Raw genomic sequence first — 14,865 nt, forward strand, 5'->3', positions numbered from 1 at the left:
GGAACAAGATGGGGAGACCTGAAATCAGGAAGCACCTGGCCTCCTGAAGAACAGCAGAGCCCAAAATGTGTAGGCTGAGGATTAAAGAAATTGACTTATCAATTGACTTAAACAAAAAAGTAGTAGCCACTGAGAAGTGAAATGAGGTGGCAGTGTCTTATATTACTGTGGGGGAAAGGATGTTCTGTAGTTCATGGGTGCTCTGACAGTGGCAGTGTTCAAGCTGCTGATGAAGGATGGTAGGGTTGAGCCTTCTTGGAAGGGAAAAGCAGTTTGGATATAGAAGTGCAAGAGTAAATTGCAAGAGGAGCTCTGAAGTTGACAATCAATAAAAGGAAAACAAAATGAAATGATGCATTTAATAGTTTAATATTAGCATGAAGGATTAAAACTGGCATTTCTGTGATCCAACCTGTGGAGTAAGATACAAGGTGGAAAATTCAGAAAAAATGCTTCACTGTTTGAACAGCCAATGGGGATGCTGTTTGTCTTGCTCTGAGTGGGAAAAGCTATCTGTGTTTGGGGGAAGATCAGTGTTCTCTGCTTTGGTTTCCGGATTTTGTTTTCCTGCATGCCTCTATAAGAAGGCATGCAGGAATCACATTGTGATGAAGAGCAAACATGGGCCTCCCCTTAACTTTGAAAGTTGTTTAACAGTTTGGTCAGCACGCCCTTTGCTCACAGTTGGCATTAATATCTTTATTCTGTCTGTCTCCTGCTCTGCTGATGGCCTGCTTAATACATCTGGACTCTGCCATACAAGCACCTGCACTTCTCTAGGGAATAAGGCTGCCTCAGGCAGATGCGTGTGCTGGGAGTTGTGGCAGTAATGGGAAAGCAGGGATCAAGACTGGACTGCACTAAGAGGGATGGCCAGCAGAGCTAGGGAGGTGATAGTCCCCTCTGCTCTGCCCACATGAGGCCCCACCTGCAGTATTGTGTCCAGGCCTGGTGCTCCCAGCACAGAAGAGACAGGGCCGTTGGAGTGTGTCCACAAAGGTGCTCAGAGGGTTGGAGCACCTTTCCAGCGAAGAGAGGTTGAGAGAGTGGGTTTCTGTAGCTTGTGGAAGAGAAGGCTCCAATGAGACCTCATTGCAGCCTTCCAATTCTTGAGGAGAACTTACAAACAGAAGGGAAGCCAACTTTTTATGTGGTCTGATAGTTATAGGACAAGGGTAAATAATTTTTTAAATAAAAAGAGGATAAATTTAGACTAGCTATTAGGAGGAATTCTTTATTCAGAGAGTGGTGAGGCACTGGCACAGGCTGCCCAGAGAAGCTGTGAATGCCCCATCCAATGCCCCATCTCGGAAGGCGTTCAAGGCCAGGTTGGAAGGGGCCCTGGGCAGCTTGATCCAATGGTTGGCAGCCCAGCCCATGACAGGGGTTTGGAACTGGATGATTGTTAAGGTCCCTTCAAACTCAAGCCATTCTGTGATTCATTCTATGATTCTATGAAACTGAAGGCAAGGGGCAGCTTCCTTCTAAGGACATGAAGCAGGCTGTGGAGCACTGCTAGTGGGAGACATATGCAGGCATTAATGCTGTGTGTTACGGTGCTGCACATACACATACTGCAATAAGTAGGAACTTGGACTTGCATGTGGGTAGGCTGCCTGTTTATCCTGCTACTCAGACTTGTGGTGTTTCTGAAAAACAGCTGTAATATTCTCAGCTGACACCTAAAGCCTCCTGGCTGTTCCTCACTTGATCCATCCCTCTGTGTTCTGCTGAGCCTTTCAGTTAGTGGGTCGTGATCTTAGAAGACCAGTCAAGTGTGCTTAAACTGTGCTGCATTTGAGAGTTGATATATCTCACCCTTAAAGAAAAGGCATAACAAGTGGCTGGCAGCAAGGAGTTAGATAAATAGCAGGCTAAAAATAAAAGACATCTTCCAGAAAGCATGGAGACAGGCTGTGGGGAAAATTTACCTGCAGACTGTGGGTTTTCCCACACTGGGTATTCTGAAATCAAGGCAGGGATGCTTTACTAGAGAAGTGGCAGGTAGCAACTAAGGGATTGAGGCCAACACCAGTTTTGTGGCATTCTCACGTGGGTGAGATGAGTTTACATTCACTTTCATCTGTGCCATCTATGAGAAGTCCAGCTGTGCTGCTGGTCCACAGTGGTTTATGGCAGTGTTGCTGGAGAACACAACAGTGGCACAGCAGTGACAGCCAGCAGATGGCCTCCTGGGAGGCTTTCTGGAGAGGATTTCCTCCTTGTTCCTCAGCATACATACTTCTGCTCTTGCTTGTTTGGGATTTTCATGCCTGTTGCACAGCTCTAAGGTTGCTGCCTGTCAAGCTGCAGGGGAAGGGGGGGGAGGCTGGCCGGGCTGAGGGGAGCACAGAGCACACCCTGTGATGTTCCCCTGGGTTTGCACTGCCCTGCATTCCAAGTCCTGCTTTAACCAGTGCACCCACTGACTTGACAGGAAGGCAGAGAAGCATTTATTTGCTAAGGCGAGAGCCCCATTGAGGGGATGAGGAAGGGCTAGCACGTGTGTGGCGGAAGGCAAAGAGGAGTGGAAAAGTTATTAAGTTACAAAGATGGATTTTTTTTTTTTTTCCATCTCGCTGAACAGAGAACTTTTCCATGGTATAAAAGAAAACTTCCAGTGAGCAGCAGAGCCAGTAAAAGCAGATAACATCAGCTCTGTGCTGAGTGGACTGGCAGCTATATTTAGTGGCTGACAGTGTAAGGAAGAACAATTGTTAATGTTGGGAATTGGCTACCTTAAGACTTGGAGACAAGGGAGTGTGACTCCTCACTGATTGTAGTTGCTAAATGAACTCTCCAGACAGCTGCTATTACCGCAGCAGGGCCATGAGGAGCGGAAGCAGGGGCCGAGGCCAGATCTGGGCTGCACCACCCCTCGGGCTCACTCCTGCCTGCACAGAAGTCCATCAGGAATGGACTATGGCTGCCCTGGACTGGAGCCTCCAGGGCGCCATTCCCACTGGCAGGGTCATTGGGGCATATGACACGACCCCCCCACCCAGCCTGGGATGTGTGTGTCAGATCAGAGGCACGGGCTAGGTACCACAGCATGAGCAGCCCTCATGCTCCCATCTGCTGCATATCAGACATTTATAAGTGGTACTGTAAGCACATCTCTCACTAGAACAAGGTACTGTGTAAGCACAGGCTGACATCAAGAGTAAACATGTGCATCCTCTGTGCTGAGAGCAGGTCTGCAGTGCTCCCAGGAGCCAGCTCACCCCAGTGCTGTCAGGAGTGGTGGTGAGATGCCAGGAGTGATGGCAGTGAGGTGTATGGACCCGTCGGGGCTGCATCTGTGTGGGAGGTAGTGGCAGACAGTCAGTGGAACCCAGGAACCCAGTGCCCTGGGATGTTACACCTTTGTGCCCTGTGCTGGGAGCAAGCAGAGGGATAGGAGGAGGTGGGGGACTGCTGCCTGGGTCCATCACCCCCATCCCAGCACGGTCTGGGTGTGAGGGATGGGGCAGCTGGGCTGAGACAGGGTGAGGGAAGAGAGAGGCTGCTCCTGAGCTATCCGAATTGCTTGCCTATATTGACAAATATGTGGGTGGCTCCCAGCCTCCTGCTCTGTAAAAGCAGGATTTGTCTTGTCCATGTGTTTTTTCTTTGTTTTATAGTTTCTTTTTCTTAGGGATTTTTGGTTTTATTATGCATCTGGGTGCAGTTTTCATTCCCGTTTTCACTCCCTGTGCCCAGGTTTTGGGGAGATGGGGAAGGAATAGCCAAGGAAGTACCATTTTGCCTCATTTCCAGTGCCAGCAGCAGCAGTAAAACTGTCTATGTGCTGAGTGTGCAGCCAGTGGCTCCGGTGGGGGTAATGCTGCAGGGGGTGGTCAGATGCCCCTGTGTTTTCCAGGCCAGATGCATCCTGTACTGTTTTTTTCCCTGTGTATCCTCTTGAGCCTGTTCTAGAAGCCTGTGCCCAGCAGCAGAGCAAGTCCCTTCCAGCTTCCCCAGGGACTCTGGCTGCTAGAAGCAGCAAGTGCATAGATGTGGTGCAGGCGTGCACCTCCCCCAGGGCCCCTGCAGCTTGAAAGCAGAGCCAGGAGGGCTGAGCAGTGAGTTCAGGAGGGTCAGCACCACACTGTTCCCTAGCCGTGGACATCAGCACCAACCCACACCTGCTCAGGACATGTGTGTTGCCATGGGCTGAGCCTGGGAGCTCCATGCCCTTGAGCCCTGAGGCAGCCATTGGATTGTCTTGCCTGAGCTGTCATGAGCATGGACTTCTGATGGGGATATCACAACCCGCACTGTGCACGAAGTCAGCATGTATCATCATACCCATACTTTTTCACTTTAATTATTAAATCTGTAAGACTGTGAACAGGGCACCTAGTGAGAGCAGGTCTGTGTACTGAGCACTTGCAGGAAGAGATCTTGCTCCCTGTCTTGGCTGTAAGAATGACAAATATTTCTCCATCTAATTTCTTTCCCAGTCTCCTGTGGTAACTTCCTTGGCCATCTGAGATTTTGCTCTTCCTCCAATTAGGGACGTGATGGGTTTTGTCACTGTGTGACAACATCTGCCATACAGAGACAAAACCAGGCAGCTGATCTGGAGAACGCCAAAAAAAAGAGGGGAAAAAAATATTTGTTGATGCCAGAAATAATAGTAATAATAGCATACATATGGAATTTGCATTGCAAGCCAGGCAGCCTGCTTAATTAAACGGAAAGAGAGAGGCATGTTAACACGCAGCTCGACGAGTGCAAGCAGCTCCCTGCAGGAGTGTGTCCCGTACCTGGAGCTGCCCTGGGCCCCGGTGTCACTCGGCACTGTACTTTGCAAGCATGTGTGTTTGTTTGTGCGTCTGCATGCCTCCCACCTAGCAACCCTGTTCTGTGTCTCCTCCCCAGGGGCAACCCTCCTGCCAGGGACCGAGCCCACAGTGGACACGGTGTCAGTGCAGCCCATCCCAGCCTACTGGTATTACGTTATTGCCGCCGGAGGTGCTGTTGTGGTGCTGGTCTCCGTCGCGCTGGCTCTTGTGCTCCACTACCACCGGTTCCGCTATGCGGCCAAGAAGAGCGATCACTCCATCACCTACAAAACCTCCCACTATGCCAACGGGGCCCCTGTGGCTGTGGAGCCCACCCTAACCATAAAACTAGAGCAAGACCCCAGCTCACGCTGCTGAGAGCCGAACGGGAACGAGAGAGCAAACAAAACACAAAACAGACAGACAGAAAATAAGACTTCCGATATGTTGCCTCAGTTTTGCACTTTTTTCCTTACCTAACATATGTGTGAACTCTTAGACATCTCCACCCCCCCCTCTCTGTCCCCCAGCCCTTCCCGAATCTTTTACAAACTTTAACTAATGCTGCATCTTGGATCACCAGAAGAGACACACCGCCCCTTCACTTCAGAAGTGAATGCTCCTTTCTATTCCTTGTCAAGGACTGCTGGGGTGTCGGGTGGGGTTTTTGGTTTGGTTTGGTTGGCCAGGGAGTGTTTTTTGTTGGTAGGCTTGTTTGGTTTGTTTCTTTTCTCTTCCCAGTGGGCAACCTGCAAGGGAACTTGATGGCGAGCCTGGAAGCGTGTGTGCAGTCTGTGTGTGAGTGTGCATGGCAGCATGTGCGTGCCTGACTGACTGAATGTATATTTAGAAACAGCCCCTTTTTATTTTGCTTATTATTGCTTCTACTTGCACAGGGAATGCTTTTTGTGTTTGTTTGTTTTTAAATTTTATTTTATTTTATTCACCACCCCCCCTTCCCTCCTCCCTTTGGAAGGTCTGGGACACGTTTGTGGTTAAACCCAGATCTGTTTACTTGGGGAAGAGAGCAGTGCTTTTTTGTTGCCTTATCTAGCTTTGGCTGGGTCTCCTGTTTGATAGCGTTAATGTCTTGGGTGCAAAAAAAAAAAAAAGACCAGGCTGGACAGTAGGAATGTCCACCTCAGATGGCTGGAAGAATCCAGAGAGGATCATAGATGTCCAGATGGCAAGATCTCTCCATCTTGTTCTTTCTACAGCCAACACAATAACACAGCCATTGTTGGAAAGCGGGGGAGACTCTTCCCCATCCACAAGTGAATCTTTTTAAAGTTGCCTTATATCAGAGAAGCTCATAATGAATGTTTGGTTTGTATCTGTTAAAGCCAGCCTTAGGGCAACACATAGACTTCAGCAGGTCTAAGGTGGATGCTAAATACTATAGTTTCTTGAGAGTTGGAGGTTTATTAACTTTCTAAGTACCCTCGCTCTGGGTGCTGCCAGTTTTGATTTTACACAGGGAAGGGGCAGAAGGCTCCTCCTTGTCTTTCTGCTTGACACATTGAAAGGACAAGTACAATTCCACTTTCTGGGTTTCGGGTTTGGATTTTCCTTTGCTCAGTTCATAGCTGCTGAATCATAAAAGCTGCCAGTTGACATTCTAGAATGTCGATGAGGTTTGTGTTTGCTATTGTTCGGCTTTTTAAAGCATCCATCAGTAGCATCTAGCGAGCAGAGCCCAGAGTGGCCTGCAGGGCCCGACCGTTGCTGCCGTGTTAACCCAGGCAGCTGGAGGGAGCCTCTGATTGCTGGATAGCCCAGCAAATTGTCGTGGAAATGCCTTATATAAATTACTGAGCGACGACATGCAAAAGCGGTTTGGGTCGTTAACTCTAATCCATTTACAGGCAAAAAATGTACCTCCAGTGAGCAAGTTTCTCCCTCTTGTTTGTGTTCATTTGTTGTGAGTGACCAGATTCCCTCCACCCTCCTAAACTTGTCAGCACTCCCCACCCCTCCTTGCCCGTGAATATTACACAATGCTGATGCAGGCATAGCCCCTCAATGTCCTGGCGGTCTGGGGCATCTTGCAATAGATGTATGGAAACAACAGTGCTGTGCGCTTTGGCCCTGCTGTGGCTGGGCACTGTGCGTCCTGTCAATGGGGTCACACAGCTCATTTGACCCCTGGTGCCACCTCTGGGGTAGGCTTCAGCAGAAGCCCTCCGCCGGCTTCTGGAGCAGGGCAGCATGGGGCCACTGGGGCCAGGTCCTTCCCCACAAGCCTCATCTCTTCAGGGCAGAGCAGTTGAGCGGCTTCTCCCCGTGGGCTTTAGCAAGCGTGCGTCAGTGTGTCAGAGAGGAGAATGTGGCACCCTGTCTTTAAAGCTCAAATCACCAAAGACAAACCAGGTCACTTCGAGGTTTTTACTCCCTATTCTCCCCACTCCTAGAGCCGTGACATCCCCAGCGTTGCCCAGTTGCCTGTGTGTGAAAAATATCTTGTGGAAATTTGAAACTCTTTGAAGGTGTATTGTGTGGAATGTAATAAAATTATGATATTTTTATACAAATATCTGTTTTTCTCTTCCTTCTTCTTTCTTTGCTAACAAGAGCTGCTGGTGATACGGTGCTGCAGGTTACATGTCTGTCCGTGCGCTGGGAGCTGCGCATAGCTGCTTCTGCTCTGAGGATCGGGCCATCAGCGTGGCCTGTAGATCCATTACACTGTTCACAGCCTTGGTGGGAGCCTTGGGCGGCCAGCCCAGCACTTAGTGTTGTTTGGGGATTTCGCTAGCACTGCTCGGTATTGGCTGCTCACTGTGATATGCTGCGTCTTGGAGGGCTCCAGAAACAGGAAGGACATTGCAGGGTGCGGTGCAAAGCACTGCTGGCCCACCAAGCCTTGCACTCAGCCCCTGGCACTGTGATCAGCGGGCAGGCTGTTACCAAAACTAACAATGATCGCACTGCGTTCTTCCATAAAATTTTTTTGGGCCTCCACATGTCAGGCTGTGCAGGAGCAGGCTGGGTGCCCACCCTCTGGCACAGTGCTCAGCCTTTGCTGAGCATGCCTTCCCGTCTTGAGGAGCACTTTTGCCCCTGCAGAGCAGGCAGCAGCATCACATTTCATGTGAAATCTGTTTGCTGCCAGTTTGAGAGGTTATTCTTTCCCTCCTGCATGTATTTTCCTTGTCTCGTACTCTATCCTGGCACTGAACTTAGCATTGCGGTGAAACTTCCTGGCTTTACTCAGAATTCAGGCCATCAGCAGAAAAATGATTCAGATGTGATCTCTCACTTTGGCTGTTCAAACAGAAGCAAGCTGAGGACCCATGCAGGCTTTTTGGTTTTTTTGGTCTTGCGTTGTTTTGTGGGGGTTTTTTTTTTTGTTTTTTTGTTTTTTGTTTTTTTGCTCTTATTGTACAGCAAAGTCCATGCACTTGTAATTTGCATTTCATACACTTCAGTGGCTGTCCAAGCAAAATTCAAAACAAATATGCACATGCAAAAAACAGGGAGGGAGAGAATGGCTGCTGGCTTCCCAGCAAGGAGGGAAAAAATCTGTTAAGTAAACAGAAGAAAAGGGAGGAATCGTTCAGGGTTTAATTATTCCTTCTGTACACCACAACCAGATTGACCGGGGAGCTGGGTGCTGCTCAGACTGCAGCACAGTGCAGGAAGAAAAGCAGCTAAAATTAGCCCGCTTTGTTTAGAAAAATACATGCAAGTTAATGAGGCTGGGGTGCAATTTCCTCAGCAGGCAGCTTCAGGCACGCAGGGGTCTGGGCTTGGCACCTAGAGCTGCCCACAGCCTGCAAGGTGAGGTGTGCTTCTTGGTGTGTGGGACTGACTGAAAGCTGCTTCTACAGCAAGGATTCAGCCCAGCTTCATGCCACCAGCTTAAGTGGGTCTTTGCCTGCCCCACCATGCTTTGCCATCTCCTCTGAGCACGAGGTGCCTACAGGGCATCTCAGTGCCCCAAGATGAGGTGCTGAGGATAAGGTCCAGCATTTCCCGCACTGCAGAGGGATGTAGGGCCAGCGGAGAGGTTTCTTGTTTGCTTTCTTTAATGCTGATCTCTAGCCAAAGCACTCTTTCAATTTGGAATTTGGCAGAGAGTTTTGTAAACTAAAAATGTTCTGTGTTCCTGGAGGGGTGGGGTGAGAGAAACGAGGCAGATTTTCAACTGGAGGTGGAGCGGCCGGGATCCAAAGAGCGGGTTTTGCCCAACCAGGCACATACTCCCGCTGCTGCCTGCCCAGCATGCAGCAGCACCGAGACGCAGCTGTGTCAAGGCAAGGCCCCAGTGGCTGCTTTGCTGTGTCAAAGCAAAGTGACGTGAGTTGGAACCACACCGTGGCTGCGGAGAGAAAAGGGCTGAAAGGGAGCAGAGAGAGAAGAGTGTGATGCTCATGTCTGTGCCTGGGCTAGCAGCAGCAGTGCTTTCTGGCCACATGGCAATAGGGAGAGCTCTGTCTGAGGATGCAGGAACCCTGCAGGAGGCAGCACTTGGTGCCTGGGGTTAAACCAGACAAAAATCAGTCAAGAAGGAAAAAGCAAAACAAGAAGAGCTGGCACAGGGTTTGGGGATCATGCATGCAGTGTGTGTCACTGGGATGCTGCAGCCTTGCCCAATGTGCAGAGCTCCTTGGTCCTGCTTGACCCACACTGTTGCTGCCATGTTCAGGGATGTGTGGTAAAGAGCCTGAATCTCTGCAAACACTGATTCTCTCCCCACATGCAAGCTTACGGCAGCATGGTACTTAAGATGCTCCTTCTCTTTGATTAGAATCTCATCTTCGTTTTTCAGGTCCCATAAATTAGCCTTTTAGCTGATGGTGCTCTCAAATCCAACCGACTGCGTACTTTTCTCTGCATCTGGCTGCTTGCAGCAATGTCACTAACATCAGCTTTTTAGCACAAAGGGCTGGGTGCTAAGCTCTGTTCGGCTCCTGCCTTTTGCTGAGGAGCCTTCTCTTGGCTACACACTGGTACCCTTTGCAATCTCACCTACCTTTCTCCAGTGTATTTTTTTCATTTTGTCTCCCTACATTTAAAAGCCAAGTAAATTATGCCTGGAAGTTGCCTTGTAGGAAGGATGCTCTCCCCAGCATGGGGCAATATATGCTTACCCCATTCTGCCCTGTATCTTGCTGGGCTTTCCTAGGAACTGCACGCCGGGGAGTCAGCTTTCATGGTCTGCTCCCCTTGTGACAATATGTCTGAGATTTGTCACAAAGGATCCTAATTAATGACAAATAGCAGGCTGTTTTCTGTGACAGAAAATCATCTCCAATAGGATCGGTGCTGCAACCACCGGCTCCAGTTCCCAGACATCCCCGCAGCCAGATCTGATTTTGTTAATGACTCCAGAAACCCCAGCACGGAAAAAGACAGGCCGAGTTGTTCCAGGGCCAATGTAAAGCCCTGCGTGACACAGCTGCCATCCAATAGCAGTATTGCAGTGTGCGGAGCGCGTGACGAGGCTCTGCCACCAGCCTGAGGAGAAGGGAGTAACAGTGAGGAGGAAGATGTCTTTTAAGCAGAAATTGGAGTCATATTAGCAGAGGGAATTGAGAAAATTGCAGGGAGAGCAAACAGATTCAGAGCTGGCTTTTTTGTATAAGCATTCTCTTTTTTCAAGTTTTCCCAGTGCTCCTTTCTTTCAGGCTTGAAGAATCAGTGTTCTTTCGAAAGCGTTGATTAACTGATACTTTATTTTTTCTGGCCTTTCCCTCAATACTATCCTGGGAAATAAAAGAGCACCAAATTGCTAACGCATTCTCAGACAAAATGTAGGGGAGCTAGAATACAGAAGAGCAGAAGGCTTCCAACACTGCTCCCCTGTACGTGGCCCCCCTGGTGGCCCGTGTCCCCGCTTCCACCTCTGTTCATTCACATAACCTGCAGTCTTGTGGGTTGTGTGGGTGACAGCGGGAGGGCAGAACGCCGCAGCTTGTCCTCCGGCTGAGGACCAGAGAGCAGACAGCTTTGTGTGTGTTCTGCTTTGCAAGTTATTTTCCACATGTTCGGCTCTAAATGTTTGCAAGAGGCCCTCAGGCAGTTCTCCCAGCCCTGAGATGTTGCCATCTGGGGCTGTCAGCTCTGGAAATGCTGAGAAACCATGTGAACTCACTGCTAAAGCAAAGACATACAGAATGTCTTGTACACCTGTATTTCCTCAGCTACCTACCAGCAGCCTCGGGTTGCCTTAATTCCGTGACTCGCGTGATGTGCAGCTCAACATCGGGAGGGGCAGTTCTGGTGTGTGTGTTCCCGTTGCCAGGTTATCCGGAAAATTCAAAGAAATTCTTTAATTCTTTGAGTGAGGTGGGCACAAGACAACTCTGCAAGTATGGAAGCTCCCAGCACACGGAATTTCTGCTGTCAGTCTCCAGTGGGGAGCCACTCACATGCCCTGAGTGCTGCTGCTTGCCATGGCTTCTAGAGTTATACCAACACAAGTTAAGGTATCAGACTTCTCGGGTAGGGAACTCTTAGGACATGGGTTAAATAGTATGTGGCTCAGCGGGTGTGGTGCATTTTCCCCTCCAGCATGAGATGCTGTCAAATTGAATTGGAAACAGGATGACCACCAAGGCTCCTGACAGCAAGGGGGATTTGGGCAGCACAGCTCTCAGCAGAGTTGCCCTGCTCTCGGTGAACCTTGCAATATTGCTAGCAGGGGCTGCCCCACAGCATTCTCTGTGATAGCAGAAATGGAGTTGATGATTCAGGAGGCTTTTTCCAGTCCTTAACCTCTGTGCAATATGTGCAAATAATATTCTACATGGTTTCAAATAATTTCATCACACATTGAGCCTTTAGGGACAAGTTATATTCTTTGGTCTTGGTTGCTTTTAAATAACCTCATAAAATTGTTCTTGCTGTTTCTGTGCAAGACATAAAATATCCTTGGTTTTCAACCACAATTATTTCAAGGATGTGAATCCTACTGCTTTCTAGCAGTCCCTGGTTTTTGGCATTCCTGACCTGCTGAAGGTCCTGTCTCAGCTGAGCACCCTGAGTTATAGCCAGCTTTGAGAAATCTAAGCAGATCAAAATGAAGAGATGTTTTCTTTTGGAAAACTGAAAATGAAATGCGGTTGCTATACTTAGAGAGAATGCTGAGAAGACTATGCACACACACAAAGAAAACAAAAAACAGCCACCCTTCTGCTGAGATTACATCCTGGACATTTGGTTACTAATGCTTAATCCGTGCTGAACAACAGAAAGAAATGGCATCACTAAAAGGAATTTGGATCAGAGAAATGTTAACATAAATGCCTAGATACGGACACCCATTTGCCATGCTCCCATTTCAACCAGCTTTTGCATTAATACATACTATGGTGATATATGACTTCCTCAAATTGTTATGAATTTATCTGAAACACAGAGAGAAACTGCCTCATTGGAGCTACGAGTCCTGTGAGATGTATGGGGAAACATGAAAAGTAGAGTGGGCTAAATGGGTCTAACGTTAGTGGCAAGTAATGATAGGCAGTATGATCCTATTCAGAGTTACAAGGATAATACTCTTGAGCACGCTAACAGTGAATTATAGCCATTATGTAGACAGCAATGACAATATTTTAGTGCTATTCAGATTATCTGGTTTCTTTGCTTTTCATTCTACTTTTTTCTTCTTAAAAGCTGGTCCTCTGGTGGTCGTGAAATGTGATGTAGTGGGAGGATTCTGTTCTCTTGAGTGTGTGTTTGTTGACTTTGGCCAACAGAGAAAGAGGAAGAACCTTGCAGTAGTTAAGCTATTGTTTTCTTCACTCACTTAGTCCAGTGTCTGGTGGCAGTGCCTCCAAAAGGCCTCTTTAAACAAACAGTGCTTCCCATTTTGTTGTTCTAGTGAACTTCCCAAGAATGAAGGATGATTTCCTGATCCCTGAGCAAGACTTGGAAGACAGCGATGATACTGGTTGGTATCAAGATGCCACATGGATAGTTTATCTGGGGGAGCTTGTCTTTCAGTATCAGCTGCTTACAATTTCTCACAAACCTCGTCTTTAATGAGGTTTAGGAGCTTGAGAATATACACTGAAGTGGTGGCTTAGTGTCTGGACAAAGACATTAGTTTTCTTTTCTTGTTTTCCTTCTTCAGTAGCAAGCAACCTTGCAAAGTCAATATATTGTATTTGTGTTAGGACAAGTGGAACTGATCTTTCGAGCATTAATTGCTGCTTGTGTGGCATTTTGACTTGTAAATGGAGAAAATTAAGTCTGGGATCCGTGACAGGCTGTTGCCATAATTCTGAACTCAGTGGCGCTTGAAGGGCCAGAGTTTCAGTGGGTGTAAAATGCTAGCATGACATTAACAGAGCCACAGGTGTAGGAGGGAATTGGGACGCTTAGCTTTCTTGGTAATTAGATGCTTCACAGTAGTTCTGGACCTAGGTTAGAGAAACCTGCGTGAGATATATTCACAGGGAGGTGTTGTGAGGCCATAACAACTCCAAGTAAGAAATGCTTTAAGATGGAGAAAAGAGTGATTGCTGGATAATAAGTACCCATTCCACTGCAGATTACTTTGGATCGGATAAGAACGACACCCTGTTCTCTACTAACTCTCCAGGAAACTCGAAGCTGGACAAAGAAAAAAGCTGGCTCTACAGCCTGGATCCCATCCTGGTGACCATCATAGCGATGAGCTCCCTCGGCGTCCTTCTCGGAGCCATCTGTGCTGGTCTTCTGCTCTACTGCACGTGCTCGTATGCAGGGCTGTCCTCACGGAGCTCCACCACGCTGGAGAACTACAATTTTGAGCTGTACGACGGTATCAAGCACAAGGTCAAGATGAACCACCAGAAGTGCTGCTCGGAAGCCTGATGGGTGCCCTGTGGGACCACCCTTGGCGTTGTGCCCGGTGAGGTGGGCTGGCGGGGGGGTTACTTTATTTGCTGTTTTCTGTGGGAACTGAATGCCATAACGGGAACCGAGCGGCATGGGAGGAGTGAGGGGGGGTGCTGCTCCCACTGTCAGCTCCTGCCGGAAGCTCCACCGGAACCGAGTGGGCAGCCCAGTGAACCGGACTGTGCTGGGTGAGGGGCATTAAGACCCTTGTTTGTTGGTTCATCTTCATTGTCTGCTGATGTGATGTGGCAAGGGAGGCTGGTTTACCTTTTGGATGTGAGAAACTAATTGTCAGTTGTTATTTTCCACTTCCTTTCTCTCGTGAGCTGCTGAGAAAGCTGAGGGCTTTCTTCAGCCCTATCTTTAGGAATGATGCACGCACACAGCGACCCTATCCATTTTAGACCCTGTCCAGTTGTTATTTTGGCTATAGGGATTTGTGCACTTCATATAAAACCCAGGAAGCTGTGGTTTCCAGTCCTGCACGTGGAAGCCTGTTGTTACCTTTCATTTTCCTTGTCCTGGCATGGGGGAGAGATGGGATGCTGGGCTTGGTGTTTGTGGTAACAACAGCGCTTTCTAAGTCATTAAGAAATAAAATAGAAAGGAACCCTATGTGTAGAAGCACCTCTTCGAGAGAAGCTGAAGAGCCTTAAAGTGATTTGTGAATAAGAGCCATTTATTAAATCCAAATATTGGATTGAAACAGCTGAGGCCTTCATCAGGAAGGCCTTTCTTTGAATTTCCCACCCCTCTTGATCCTGCCCTTTTTCTTCCCCCCCCTCCTTTTTTCTTTTTTTCCTTTTTTGCTGTAATGAGAAAATTGCAGCAACAAAAGACAGTCTGCCAGTTCCCTGCACTTGGGTATTTGGAAGCCCCTTGGCCAGGGCCTGGATGCAAGGCATGGTGCTGAGAGCTCCCAGCCAAGCCCAGGAAGGAGGACAAAGTGTGATGTAGGCCAGAGCTGTACCTGCTTCCCCCAGGGAGCCTGGCTGCGCGCCCTCTGTTCTCCAGGGCTGCGGGGTGTGAGCTGGCACTGCCAGCACGTAGGGACCAAATTGCTGCCATCTTCTCATCCCCTTCAGAGCAGAGTGGCACCGTTCCTGGTCAGTAGCAAAAACCTGAAGTTTTATTTCTGAGCTGTGTCTTGTCTTAGTTTAAACAAGTGCCTTAGAAGAAGTGTTTTTCCTCCATCTGATGATCAGTGCTGTATCAAACAAGTGAGGTCTTCATCCTTCCCCACAAAACACTGTCCTGCACGGCTTGC

At 48.5% G+C, this 14,865-nt stretch overlaps 1 protein-coding gene across 6 annotated transcripts in view; it reads left to right on the top strand.

Annotated features, from left to right (window-relative positions):
• The window catches only part of NRP2 (neuropilin 2), a 78,359-nt gene extending 63,938 nt beyond the window's left edge, over nucleotides 1-14,421 (top strand). For 2 of the 6 annotated variants that reach the window (XM_048953013.1, XM_048953014.1), the window contains exons 16-17: nucleotides 12,598-12,666; nucleotides 13,321-14,421. In XM_048953013.1, the coding sequence (XP_048808970.1) occupies nucleotides 12,598-12,666; nucleotides 13,321-13,574 (323 nt within the window). In that variant the 3' untranslated portion in view covers nucleotides 13,575-14,421. Of the gene's footprint in view, nucleotides 1-4,866; nucleotides 5,897-12,597; nucleotides 12,667-13,269 lie in introns of those variants that run through there. The other 4 variants (XM_048953011.1, XM_048953012.1, XM_048953015.1 and 1 more) reach the window with 2 other exon arrangements.
• Nucleotides 14,422-14,865: the final 444 nt, after the last annotated feature.

The sequence above is a fragment of the Lagopus muta genome, chromosome 8, assembly GCF_023343835.1.
Source record: "Lagopus muta isolate bLagMut1 chromosome 8, bLagMut1 primary, whole genome shotgun sequence".
Classification (NCBI taxonomy): Eukaryota; Metazoa; Chordata; class Aves; order Galliformes; family Phasianidae; genus Lagopus; species Lagopus muta.